Genomic DNA, 13853 nt, shown 5'->3' with positions numbered 1-13853 from the left:
TAGAAACCTTCGCAGGAGTGTATTAAACAAATTCCCGAATTTTCGTGGCAATCGGATAAATGGTGTGGTAATGCATGAAGAACAAACAGACAGCAGACATACATTCGTTTTTATATATAGAGCTTAGTTTTATTTAAAATGTTAACGACAATTATAACTATCTTCTGCAATGTATAGTTATATTAAAACTATCAGAAAGAGTAATGTGTATAACATACATGTGTATTATCCAACTTTTAGTGTATTATAAATACAGGAAAACCTGTTTACTTTTTGTTTAATTTATGGTAGTTTTTTAATTCAGTAACTTCCCAATGCCGTTTCCATCCCCAGGCTAATAATTTTAAAAAAAAATTTTTAACCAAAGGGCTAGCGAGTATCCAGACTTTACCTGCTCATCTTCTTTCAAATAAGTCGTTGATTATTTAGAACAGTTATGAAAAGCTACGCCATTTATGTAAACGTTAAGTCTGAATACTGATCTGGTGGACACAAATTGAAATGTAAAATCAATCAACAAAATCATGCAACGGAAATTGTGGGCAACCTACCGAATAAATGCCTGTCAGTGGAACTTGTTATAAGAAACTTGACCTTATTTCTGTGTTTAAAATGTGAAGGACACTCGAAATCTTGTGCATATCAGCTTGCCATTGAAAAATGAATATGTGATAAACTGTCACTATTGAGTGGTTTCATTGTTTTTTACATCTGGTAAAAGACACTTATAAATAACACGTTCTATTTTAGTGGTGTTATAAAATTAATTGACGAAAAACGGCAGATTTTCTTTGAAAAATCCATTTTTTTCCCTTGCTTAATATAAATATTCTGATTGGAAATATAGAATGGCCTGTAAACCATTTAACTGGATATACAGTAATCCTGATATTAAGAACCCTATAGACTACATTGATGTAACGTCAACCGTTTTAATTGGTTTTGCGCCACCCTGATAAACGACAGTGATAAACATACCTTTTATCAAAGTGAGTATATATTTCTCCAATAATTTATTGTTTAATAATGTTAACGAATAACTAACATTGAAGCATACGTATCCTTTTAAAATAATTTACGTAATTAGACTTGTGAAAAGTGTTTACAAGGTTCAGTTCAATACTTCAGCCGATTTTTAAAAGTGTATTAGGAGAACACCAGTAAAAATTGTTAAACAAAAGTATGATATAAAAATCTGTCAATCAAAAATTGATGATAAGATTTATCACCTGTAGATAAATAAAAGGTTTTTCGACCTTTCCTTTAAAAATTATTAGGCAAATGCAAGAAGTTTTTAATTATTATATCAGGGTCTTTTATACTCACAGACACCAAGCCTATTTTACTTTTTAATATAATTGTCACAGTTAAATACCCCAGATAAAAACTATAAATTTACATATATTTATATGCAATTTTCTGTTACTTTTGCAAATCCTCAGTGATTGTTAATTAACAAATTATTTAAAAATGGTTTATTTCCCGTTAAATCAAATTATAACTTGTTTTTCTCAATATATTAAAATAGAAACTCTAAACTCGACGCGGATATTATCACTTTTACGATCAGTAAAGTTATTGGAAATGTATTTTACAAAAGATTTTTAATATTTATAAAAAATACTACATTATCGATCATAATCAGAATGAATTTAAGCTGTTGCAACTATTGATGCAATAACACATCACCATTTTAATGGCACAATTATAATGTTTAGATTAACTTTATAACAGTAAAATATTTTCTTACACAGCAATTTGCACTGAACAAATCTGATACAGTAATTAGTGTGAAATTCCATTTTGTAACAAGTAGTAAGTAATATCACGTATAAATTTATACAAAATACATTCGATTTTGCATATTGTCTACTACTTTAATAGCTTCTTTAATACTTTCCTGTATAATGACTTCTTCCCGTTCTGATACTTCACTACTTGAACTTGATGTCTCTTCCATTTTAGCTATTAGGTATTGTTTCGCTCTAAATGCGGCAAGGTCCGCGTACATAACTGGACACGGGATGGACACACTCCTGGTACATCTGACGTAAGTATGACATAGGTAGTAAGTTAATACTTGTAACTCGTCAGCTGTGAAGTTATTGTCGTCCCACAAAACTGTATAGTGGGCGGGTCTGCTTGTACCCTGTATGCCCATATGGCTGCATAAAAAGAAATCGTATAAAACGGGATGAACTACATCTGTATCGACTGTAGTACCGGGTGGGATGTTTCCCGGTCTTCCCACACCGTCTTTTCGATCAGCAGGAACAAATCGTGTATGATGACGCTTTCCAGTTACAATAAATGTAACTGGAGGTTCGTATGTCTCTCCGCGAGACATTTCCTTACAGGCTTCTCTAATTTCTCTCAGTTCATAGTCCACAACTTTTTTGTATTCTCCCTCGCTAAGACCGTCTCTGAATAATATGATTTTTTCTGGTTTTTTTCCTTTCGTTCGATTGTAAAATTCCTTCAAAATTTCCTTCAGCATTTCTTTCATATCGATTACAATATCCTGTCCAAACGTCGTCTTATCTACTTTCTGTTTTTTATGCTGAACACGAACGGAAGCCTTAAATTTGCTGGGATATGGATCCAGGCTACCCACGACTGCTGCTATAGAATACCCTATTTTGTCACCAGGAGCTGGATGAGTGCAGTCGACACCTACAATAATCACAGGTCTCTTCAAAATTGCAGGCTTGTCTGCTTGCGACAGGGAATTGTTTACTCCACCCATTTTAGCATTAATTTTTTGACATAAATTACAAATTAGTTGTGGGTTACATTTTCTTCCCGTGGCGTTTACATCTTTTATACATTGAGTCATAAGTCCCAGCTCTGTTTCTGCAACTGTTTTAACTTCTGAATAGATGCTTTCTGATGGTAGCACAATTATGGCTAATTGCAAATCGGGATACATAGTCCTCGCTTGCCTAAGTATACCTGAAGGTCTTCCATCGCGACGTGTAAAGCGCTTAATAAGAAGAGGTTGTGCAAATTGTACCCCTACACTTCTTCCACCAGTACACAGCATTCTTACAAAATTTTCCAGAGCATTGTCGTCGCAGAATCGAGCCATCGAGAAACTCAGCAACATCCATTTTTCAATTGTTACTCCTGTATAAAATCTTTTGCCATTCATATCCCAGCTACCGTTGAGAGGTCTGATGTTCTGTTCTTGTTGATATGTTATTAGGGGAGGATCTAGCATTCTTCCTGTAAACTTCACGGGGTTGGGACTTACACGAACACCAAATTCTTTCATAAACGGTTCGAAATCTCGCATCAAAGCATTAACTGATTGTTTTATATCATTGAATCTCTCGGCAGGAGGACGAGCCGTGTAGCGTATCATATCAGCAGTCTGTTTTTCATTTAACTTCTTATTGCAGTGTTGACCTTCAACAATATTGCACACTTCCATCGGTAAATACACAGCTCTGTTATTACTTCCCACATTTAGACAGGGTAAATTGGGATTTTTTAATGCTCTATATTCGGTACGAAAGTATTCGGATACGGAACACTTAACCTCTTTGTCATTAATTCTTCTGGGAAAAAATGTATTATTTGCGCTTTCCCTTGTTATGTCTCGAATTCTGTACTTTCGGGGATAAGGCAAATGTGTTACTTCAATTTTTAAATTCTTCATCTGTTTTGCTACTGTCCGCCTATGGGCATCTGTCAGACCTCTGAACTGTCTTAAAGACGACTCAATATTTTCAGTACTCAGATTTAATACTTCAAACATAAATTGTATAACGGAACAACTTTTATAAAATGTCGTTGCTGATTTATCTATGTTAAGCATCGGCTTCCATTTTGTCAGCTGCATACTTTGATGATGACCGAACCAAATTTCTCTTCCTTCACTCAATGGAGGAACCTCTTCCATGCGTGGTTTGGTGAAGAAGTTTCGCCCAACTGGTACCAATCGTAAAACAGGGCCGTGTCTTAGTACCGTTTCTATAGCCATGATTCCCAAAATGATACCCTCTGTTATATCACTGCATCTACCAGCTAACAACTGATGTAATGGTTCTAAATTAATTGAATTATCTGCTGATCTTTTCATTGTATCTTTTCTGTTCACAGGTTGTATCTTTATTTCGTAATTTATCTCTTTATCAGAATAAAATTCGTCTGCAGCCTTTACAGTTAGCACTTTTTGGTCTTTAATTTGTAATAAGGTTCGTGTATATAAATTTTTTTCTCCATCAAATGCCGGTCGAATATTCTTAAACATTGGCACCTGCTTAATCATTGCTTCTACAATATTTCTGTTTTGTTTCGTATTCAAGCATTTATACTTTTTATGCTTCTTCAGATGTTCACTCTCACTACCATCACGTGTAGGTATAAGCTTTTGAATATCTACGTCATAATGGTATATCTCGCCATCTGGTATATCTATCGGAAAGTAGTTTGCTATTAAATTGATCTTTCTACCTTTAATTCCAACTCCTGGTCGTTTAGCAAACCTATGATGTTTTGAACCAGTTAAAGTCATCTCCAGACCCAGTCTTTTCATTGCGCTTGATAAATATTCGATTGTAGTTTCCGATTGTGCTATCGTAGCAAGAGCCATTGACGATGGCTGTCCACCCTCAGTGCGAATTAGTGCTTTTTCAACAGGGCTAACCCTTTCCGGACCTAGATATTTTATTAAATTGTTACCATATTAGAACATTTGACAGACTGGTATTTAAGTAAACATATACACACCTTTTAGTGCCAGAGGTTCTGCAACACTTTCACTAGGTGCTGCTCTGGCTGCGGGTTTACTCGTTGTAGGTCTTTCATCATGTCTTGATACAGACGCACCTGGTTCCTCAATATCTGGAGATGCAGCAGGTTGAGATTGCTGCTTTGAATGACTACTTCCTATTTAAAACGATAAGAAAGATATAAAGTTGAAAAATTCTTTTTATCAAATATAATGAAATAACACTAAAAATGATTTTACACGGTGTTACTTTCATGTGTAGATCTGCAGTATAGACATTCGGCTGTGCCTAGAATTGTGATCCTAGATTAGGGAACCGTTGTTAATGTCACAGAAACTTCGGCTAGATCGCAGTATTTTTGCTAATTACTTAACTGCATGAAACTTTTCCTAGTGCAGCAATATCAGAGTTTGTCCGGCCGGAGGACCAAAGCAAATAAGTTGTGTACTTCTGTGAACAGACTGGATCATTGGCAGATCCAAAAATGTCGAGATGAAAGCAAGACAAAACTTAAAAGCTAATTAGTTAATAAGTACTTTTATTAACATGTATATGACGATTGTACTATTGATTGTTCGGTAAACCATATCTTCTGTTGTAAATGTTTATGAAATAGATTTTTAAATTCCAAAAATAAATTGTATGTTTATGTGTAAATAAGGATTTAAGGTTCTGTAGCTCTCCTCTTGAATCTTCCACTTCACAAGTTAGTATCAAGTGTGTCAAAACTCTCCAAAACATTTCATGTGTGGAATGTGCTGGATATGATGTGGAAGTGCTTAAACAAATATTACTGTGTTAAAAAATGATCTTAATTTAATACGACAAAATAGTAAAAATATAATAAAAATTACATGAGTAACTATCACGGTCGCTAAATATTCACGTACAGTGAAAAACAGTCAAGATCTGTGGCATAACGTGTACACAGAATAGATGATTTCTAGCGACACTCTAAAAGACATTGTGTACGACATTAACCTAAACTTAAACCATAGCACTCAGCATGAAGATTCATGATCTACAACAACAGTTGTCAACTTGACTGATAAATTTGTTGCTTCATGCCGGAAGTCGGTAGATTTAAGACATTATACATGTCAGACTTGTAACACAATGATAAGTATGATTTCTGCTTGTATAATAAAGCCAACAGTAATTTAAGATTTTTTTGAGTAGGACTTGATTTATATTACTTGGGTAAACTCATTGGGTTTAATCTCCACTTTATGGATTACATTTTATCGAATGACTGACCACAAAGCTCTTTAGCGATCAAATTAAAACAAAACACATTATTTGTAAGAAGGAATTCGGCTATTTTGACTGGTTTTTCAAAAAATTAAACCCGGAATATTCGGTGAAAGAATAATGATATGAGCGTCTATCAGCTATCACAATATACAAATGTTTGGGCTGCAATTTAAACAGAAACTGTAAACTTATAAATTTTCATTGTCATCGTCTGTATGTCTGTCCTTCCTAAATCTGAAGAAAAGTGTTAAATTGTTAAAAGGTAAGAGCGGATTTAAAAACCTTAGTGGCATGATGCCCCTATTAACCAGATTACAACTTTTGATACAAACAGAAAATCACGTTATTTCAATTCAAATATTCCTCTAAAAGGAGTTAGATAGATGGTAAGTGAGACTCTCTTGCTAACTGGAAAATAATAATGTACCGTTATAGGAGCAAGAGACTACCAATTAAGTAACATAAAAATTCCTATTAGACTTTCTTAAGTGATAGTCAAAGAAACAAGAAGACAGACAGTAATTTAATTGTATATAGCCTAGCCTATACACAGATTAATTTGTTCAAAGTGGCAATTATTTACAAATAAATAATTAATAATGTACATATTAAAAGATAAATAACGTCTGTCCATGCAATTATATTGCTATACATAGCCCGGATGTGAAGTGTTATTCATTCCCTAAATTTAGTGTTTTACTCTTTAGCATAGAACACGTCCAGAACATCATTTGCATAACATTTGCACAGATAACTACTAACTACACTTCCTTATTGACAATTAGGCTGTAAATACGTAAGATTAAACACAACTTTAAACTATCCTTTTCGAGTTTTGGGGAAAATATATGCAAAATAATATAATCTGCAATTTTTCGCCCGTCTAGTATGTGATCTTCTATGAATACGAAGGCCACTCGCTAGCAGATTACGTCATAGAATCGCGGTTTCTACCCTACTTTATGCACATACATACTATATAAATATGATATAGCCCATATATGACATTTTTTCAGATAATATCGTTAACATTTTTCTTGAGTTAAACGTTGATATATCCATATCAAAAGTTTTTCTAAAGGAAATAGTCTGGTACGAAATTTTGTCTCAAACTGTGATTAACTTAAAAGACGTTCTGTTGTTTGCTATGAGAAAGTTTGAATCTAAATACCTGTATATAACATACTATTTTACTATGTACAGTACATAAAGGTAATACATTGTAATGTACGGTGTGTTGCAGTAACATTGTAACGTTGAACAATGTAAGAGCACATTGCTCTATTATTTTACTCTGTATTCTATTTTCTTTCTAGTACAAATCTAATAGAGAAACAAATATAAATAGTATAATTGTACTAGCAGGTAGGCCCGGCATTGCTCCGACAAAAGTAATGATAGCGAAGATTAAGATTCTTATATTATAGTCACAAAAGAAAAAGAGTAATTTCATCAATGAACTAAGTACAGTAGAGACCCGGTAATCGGAATCGCCGGTAATCGGAACGATTTTCAGTCGGACTGTGTCGTGCTGAATCGAACGTTTTTGATACTAAATTTACTTCTAAATAATAATTTTCATGTTTTTATATTCTTCAATAAATTTATTTTGTTTGTACAAAATGCAGAAATAATTCTTAACGATACGATAGCCTCGATGCCTCGATTATTATTATAAACATTTTCGTTAGGCTTAAAATCGACGAAAATTCAACACGAAGCGACACGCAACGGAGAAAAATTTGAACATCGGACAGGTTAATGTATTTTTTCGTACATAATCGGTAATCGGAACAAATCGCTAATCTGAACAACCCCAGTCCCCAATTGATTCCGATTTTCGGTTCTCTACTGTATTTCTAAAGAAAGGTCGAATTTGAAAATAGAATGTTCTAATATTGTTCGATTTTCACGACGTGTTCTGATTATATCATTCGATTTTCATCGAATGTTCTAAAGAAGAAAAGTCGAGAAAAACCGAACTAATCCGTTTAAATTTGAAAATCGAATATGTTCTAACTTTCTCTTTATTACTCTTTTTTATTAAAATTACTCTTTTTCTTTTTTTTCCAGCGCCCGTAAATCTTGCACGTCGCTTTCTCTTGTTTTCCATTGTTACATAACACTTCCATTGTTAATGGAAGTGTTAAGTCTTAATCCTGACTCTCTGCCCCGTGGGGAAAAATTTCGAAAAATTCCTTCTTATTGTGCGTTCTCGTGACGTGCCCTAACTGTGTACCAAATTTCAACTTTCAACTCCTAACCGTTTGGGCTCTGCACTGGTTATTATTATTATTACCAACTCTCTCAATTATATATACAGATGATTGCGATCGAATAAATATACAAAAATGTTTAGTTTAGTCTTCGCTCATCCTACAAACTGTGTTTTCTCCATTTGAATTCAAAATTTTCCAGATAACAAGTCCACATCATCTAACTAATCTAATTATAATTATACTATTGTTGATAAGTATGGATAAGATTATATTATCTCTCGTGTTTCTATCGTGCCTAATTGCAATATGCAGTATGTCGCAAATATTTTCGCATAAAATTCCAAAACGGCAGTTAAACTCTCCTTGCAAAATACTTTTTTTTTATGAAAGTTTGAAGGGTTGAATTGAAAATTTTACTTTACAGAGTTCTTCAAGTTTGGTAACTTTTCCCCTGTCTTGAGACGGGCGCGAGTTCCCTTGCCGTATCGTTTTTACATTTCTCTACATTTGACATTGTCAATAGATAGGGCAATCGTAATTTTAATTTACAGACTTTTATATTGAATATTAATTTAATGTTTAATGAGTACTTACCTCTTCCTTTTCCACTTTTTCCTTTCTTCTTCGGACCCATTTTTTTATATGCAGACTAATAGTACGTGTGTTGGAAAGGGAAATTACTGCCGAATTTATAAGGAAACGAAATCAGAACCGAAACTATGATCCTGGACGAGGCTAGAACAATATCAGAAAAAGGTTCAACGGTCACATTTGCTTTTCTTCAGTTATTAATTAATAAAAGAAGAAAAACAAATGTGACCGTTGTAAAGTATATTAATTATTAAATATAAATGTATACCATGTAAAGTATATTAATTATTAAATAATTAACGTAAACAAAAATTAAGAAATTTGTTAATTTTCGAGTAAAGTTTCTTTAAATATGAGTTTGTATTTAATTTCACCAACTATACACAATGTGCAAAAATAGCTATTTGCATGTTATTTTGAAATACACAGAAAATTTAATACAAGAAAACATGGATCTTATGCCATAAAATACTTGAAATGGTGGTATTGACCCTATTTTCTAAATTAATAATTGCTATGATGAAATATTTTATTTACTCATTTCATCTTCTGATGCTTTCGTCGAGGAGTGAAATGAATTTCAGTCTTCCTCCACACTTTGAATTCGGGTCGCACCCTTAAAATTATGTAAATGGTTTGTTCCTGACGTCTTTGGCCCCACATATCAAATTTTGCTCCACGTGAGTCTCGTAAAAGTTGTCAGAAACACAATTATAAACCCTCTTAAATATTCCTTTCTTAATTGATGTGATTGAATATAAGGAATGGGTTGGATTAATGGACAGAGCCACGCATTGCTATCTGCTAAGGGGTGAAGTACATTGCAGAGAACGTTCTGTGGAGTAACTGACTCCTGTTCACGTGTTAGAAACGTGAAAAAACACGGAAAATTTTCCACGGCCAGCCAAGTTGATTTCTACAATTGAGTAGTTGAGGTAGAGGATAGAAGATTGTAAGTAAACTACACTAATATTTTCTTTATATTACATTCAAAAATATCAATAAAAGCCAGGTAAAGTAGTTTTGAGATTTATACTTTGGGGCAAGATCACAAAGAATTGCTTCAAGTGAAGTAATTTTTTTTTACTTTTTACAAATATAAGTCTATTTTTAAATACAAAATGAAAACTTTAAAATAAAAAACCATACGTCAACTTGCCCCAAGTGGGCGAGATGTCAGAAGTGTGTTCATTTTGCCAAAATAGCGTATAGTATTACTTTGTGCACTTTAGAGAATGGAGTAATTGTTTACAATTTGATCTTTATAAGGACATCATAGGAGTCCATCAATAGATTTATTCATTAATAAAGGGTTCTTACCTCAAGTTAGGTTGTAAACATGTATTCCAATCTCTAAATTTTGTCGATTTTATGGCGATAGAACTTGGTCTCGATTATAGTTAACTTCTGCTGAACAAATCAAATAATAAACGTAAATTTTTTGCATAAATTTTAACTTATAAGCTAATAATACGCAAAGCTTATCTCTTTACTAAGGCAAACTTTGATTATTTACAGAGTGATCTTGATGTAGATAACTCTCTCTACTTTTCTATATTAATTACATTTTAAAAGGATTTTGTATCAGTAAAACGACCTTTCATCCCGTATTTAACATTGATGATCTGCCAGACATTTAAAAAAATATTTAATATGTTTTGACTTTAATTTATTTTAATGACAATTTACATAATGAAAAATATTTTAACACATTTTCTTCCAATTTAATACATTAATTACATTATCTAAGTAACAAAAATTGATATCGATTTCTATTTCCTCTTCAATAATGACATTTTTCGTAAAATTACTGTGGAATTTTTTGTTAATTATACGATTTTTTCTTTAAAAAATAATTTTTTAGATTGATTTTCCCCACACTTATAATGCTTCCTTGCATTGCACGGTTGTTCACCTTACCAAATAACTACAATTAATCTAATACTGTAACCTGCTTTCACATGCACGTGTTCATACAGCTTTACATCTTCATACGTTCAGTTACGTTCTTTTTTTTTATTCTATCCTTATCTTCTTTACACCTTGTTTATAAGAATTTTTCAGTGGTAATTGCATGCTATTAACAAATATATTTCCAGTTTATCCTATGAGTTTTTCATAATTCACTAGATGTTTTCTTCAAAGTTATCGAATTTCTCTGCAAAGAATCTCTTTTAACGTTTCTTTTACATTTCTTCCTTTTACTTTGATGAATCTACATTATTTTAGATTTCAATTGTAATGTTATTCTTAGTATTTTGCTCTGTCGTTAATTTACTATGGTGCTCAAACCGTTCTATTCGTATAACGAAAAAAAATAAGAATTTACACAACAGGCAAATATTCCTTTCTGTTATTAACCTGTTTAATAACGTAACAATAAGTGAAAAAAAACATTGTTTCGAATAAGTATAGGATTGCAACATGGTGAATACGGCGGATTTATTTTAAGAAAAATAAGAATAGGAAGTCAACGTGCTTATCTAAATATACTAAATACTAATGTTACAAACGTTTGTGTTGTGTGTGTGATAGAAAGAGAGAGAGTGCGCGTGTTCGTGTGTATAATTAGGTAAATTAGAATAAAAACCCTTAAGAGTGATGTGGAATAATTAGCGCCGACTTTGAGAGTAAAATTTTTGGAGTTTTTAATCTAAAAAAATATAAGAACAAACTAAGATAAGACCTATTTGCATAAGATAACTTTTTTGGAATCAGAGAGTTTTTGTTCTAAAAACCTGTACGTACAGTTTAAAAAATAAAGATAAGTTTTTATACTGAAAAACAATTATTATTTATATTAAAACTAAAAGTATATATATAAATATTATGTAATTAAACCATACGTTTTAGTTTTAAAACTGAAAAAGTCATTACTCTTTTATGTTTTACATAAAATCGGAAATAAGAAAGTCTGTTCATAAGAAAATAAGTTACGATACAAATTTGGTGCATTATGTGCGAAAAAAGTAATAATAAATTAAAATTCTGTTATGCATAATTGTTACAGGTCAATCACTTAATATTGTGTCTTAATCAGTAAGCATATACTTTTCTCTATCCTGTGGGCACTAACACAGCCTTTCTGTTATGCCCTTCGTGTGTTAGACCCAGCCCACTACGGCTAGAAACAAAACGACATATCTGGAAGAACGGCCATAAACATGTTGTCGGCTCTCCTTCCGATTAGATTCTTATTAGGCTGGCCTTTTCGCTCATCTTACAAGCTGTTGTTATATTATTTTATTTATAACAAATCAAAGAACACATTATTTGTAACGTCTCGTTCATTAACCAGACAGAACATGTGAAGAGCCAGTTTGAGCTTAGTTGTTTCTCCTCTCTGGCTGTCCATATTTAGCTTTTAACGTACATTATATCTAATTATATGATAATTCACATAATTATTTCTAAAACACGTTTAATAATTAATTTGATTATTAATTTATCAACATCAAATTTTACATATTTAAATAAGATACTTTTGCTGATTATTGCTATAGTAACTCAGTATTGCATTGAGAAAAAAAGTGAATGTTGGAAAATGTATTTCCTCCAAAGAATATAGGGTCACCCAAAAGTCAGTCAGCCGAATTCATTAATAAGTGCTGTATTTGAAGTACGTATTCCACCTTCATAATTGTTACGTATTAAGTATGAACCGATAAACTTTTTTCCATACTGTATTCACAGACATTTTTGTCATTATCCAGTCTCAAATTTTGGGCATTCTGCTTTTTGCAACAGAATCAAAGGTGATTTTCTGTTCTTTTATCGAGACTAGTGATAATATTTTTAACCGCCATTTGTAAAAGATATATTCCATTTTATCTTTATACGGGCGATCATTAGCATACACAGGTATAAGTATAACATTAAGCTATGATATGATATAAGCGATGCCACAAAAGTGAATATAATATTTATGAAATAATCTGTGCGTTTTTATAAAACAAACGGACATTAAATATGGAGAGAGATTTTTATATTGTGTGTATTTGTAGCATTACTAATCTACAATCAGTTGTATATGTATTTTAAACGGATCTCACTTTTCATGTGATGATGTCGATTTTATATATTTATGTAGAAGTATTTCTCAGGCCAGTTTTCCATTTTTTAAAGTCTTAGATTAGGTATGTTTAAAACAATAAAAATACAAAACGATGCACAACTCATTCACGTATGTAAGAAAATATGTCCCTGCCATTTTGAATTTAAATATACATGGAATTTTCAAGCTATGCATTTTATGCAAGTAGCTGTTACAAATTATACCAGTAGATGGGAAAGTTTAGAACTTGAAGTCATCACGTCAGTTGACAAAAGTAACTGATAAAGAATGGAATGCATGGGAGTAGAAGTTACAAAGGAGAATTGATAAGATGATTTAATCACGAATAAACAAAAATTTGTGTTTAAAAAAACTAGTATCATTTTGAATGTTTTTGTGGATATAAGTGCAAGAAGACATTGTAATGTGAATTTTTAAATACATATTTATCTACACGGGTTATAGCAGGCAAATTAATTGATTTTTGAAATTTTCAACTCGTGCATTCGGTTAACCTACTTGATCATATAAGAAACTACCAGCTTTAACACATTTTTTCGCTCGAATTATTCAGTTAAATCGTGTTTTAACTGTATTTCGTAGTAACGAACCTAGAAACCCTTACGTAGTTAAAGGTAAGATATTCGATGCATATGAAAATCCTTGTACCTTCTAACATGTTTTTTCTTTGCCAATTAGAAACCGTGTTGTATATATTTACTATGCATTGATTTAATAACTGTTTAAAGAAACTATTGCCTTATACTATATGTAAACCATGGCAACATAGTTTAGACGAAACACTGTTTTCTAAACACGGTTGCAATACAGAACTACAGGATCACGCAGAAATAACAATAATACGCGAAATAAATCGAACGAAACGGTTTATAAGAGTGTGCAGCACTTGTGCGGTTTAGTTTATTCGTTACTGCAAGGTATCACATGTCGTCCTTCCGGATCCGCAGATGCATTTTCCTGAAGGATTTCCAATAGGGA

General features: G+C 32.3%; 1 protein-coding gene across 1 annotated transcript; it reads right to left on the bottom strand.

Annotated features, from left to right (window-relative positions):
* Nucleotides 1–1801: 1801 nt before the first annotated feature.
* Nucleotides 1802–8843, bottom strand: LOC136971445 (protein argonaute-2-like). The gene is made up of 3 exons (XM_067265903.1): nt 8804–8843; nt 4735–4893; nt 1802–4662 (listed from the first exon to the last, which is right to left on the bottom strand). The coding sequence occupies exons 1-3, from the start codon at nt 8841–8843 to the stop codon at nt 1838–1840; spliced, it is 3024 nt and encodes a 1007-aa protein (XP_067122004.1). The 3' UTR covers nt 1802–1837.
* Nucleotides 8844–13853: the final 5010 nt, after the last annotated feature.

This window comes from Centruroides vittatus, unplaced genomic scaffold (assembly GCF_030686945.1).
Source record: "Centruroides vittatus isolate TY-2023 unplaced genomic scaffold, ASM3068694v2 contig_254, whole genome shotgun sequence".
Lineage (NCBI taxonomy): Eukaryota > Metazoa > Arthropoda > Arachnida > Scorpiones > Buthidae > Centruroides > Centruroides vittatus.
This window is presented reverse-complemented; position numbering and strand designations above follow the sequence as displayed.

Excerpts from the sequence above, each read along its gene's own strand:
- LOC136971445 (XM_067265903.1), bottom strand. The coding sequence starts at position 8,843 with ATGGGTCCGAAGAAGAAAGGAAAAAGTGGAAAAGGAAGAG. Across the intron at positions 4,894-8,803 it reads AAAAAGTGGAAAAGGAAGAG|GAAGTAGTCATTCAAAGCAG; the intron begins GTAAGTACTCAT and ends CGTTTTAAATAG. Across the intron at positions 4,663-4,734 it reads AGAACCTCTGGCACTAAAAG|GTCCGGAAAGGGTTAGCCCT; the intron begins GTGTGTATATGT and ends TAAAATATCTAG.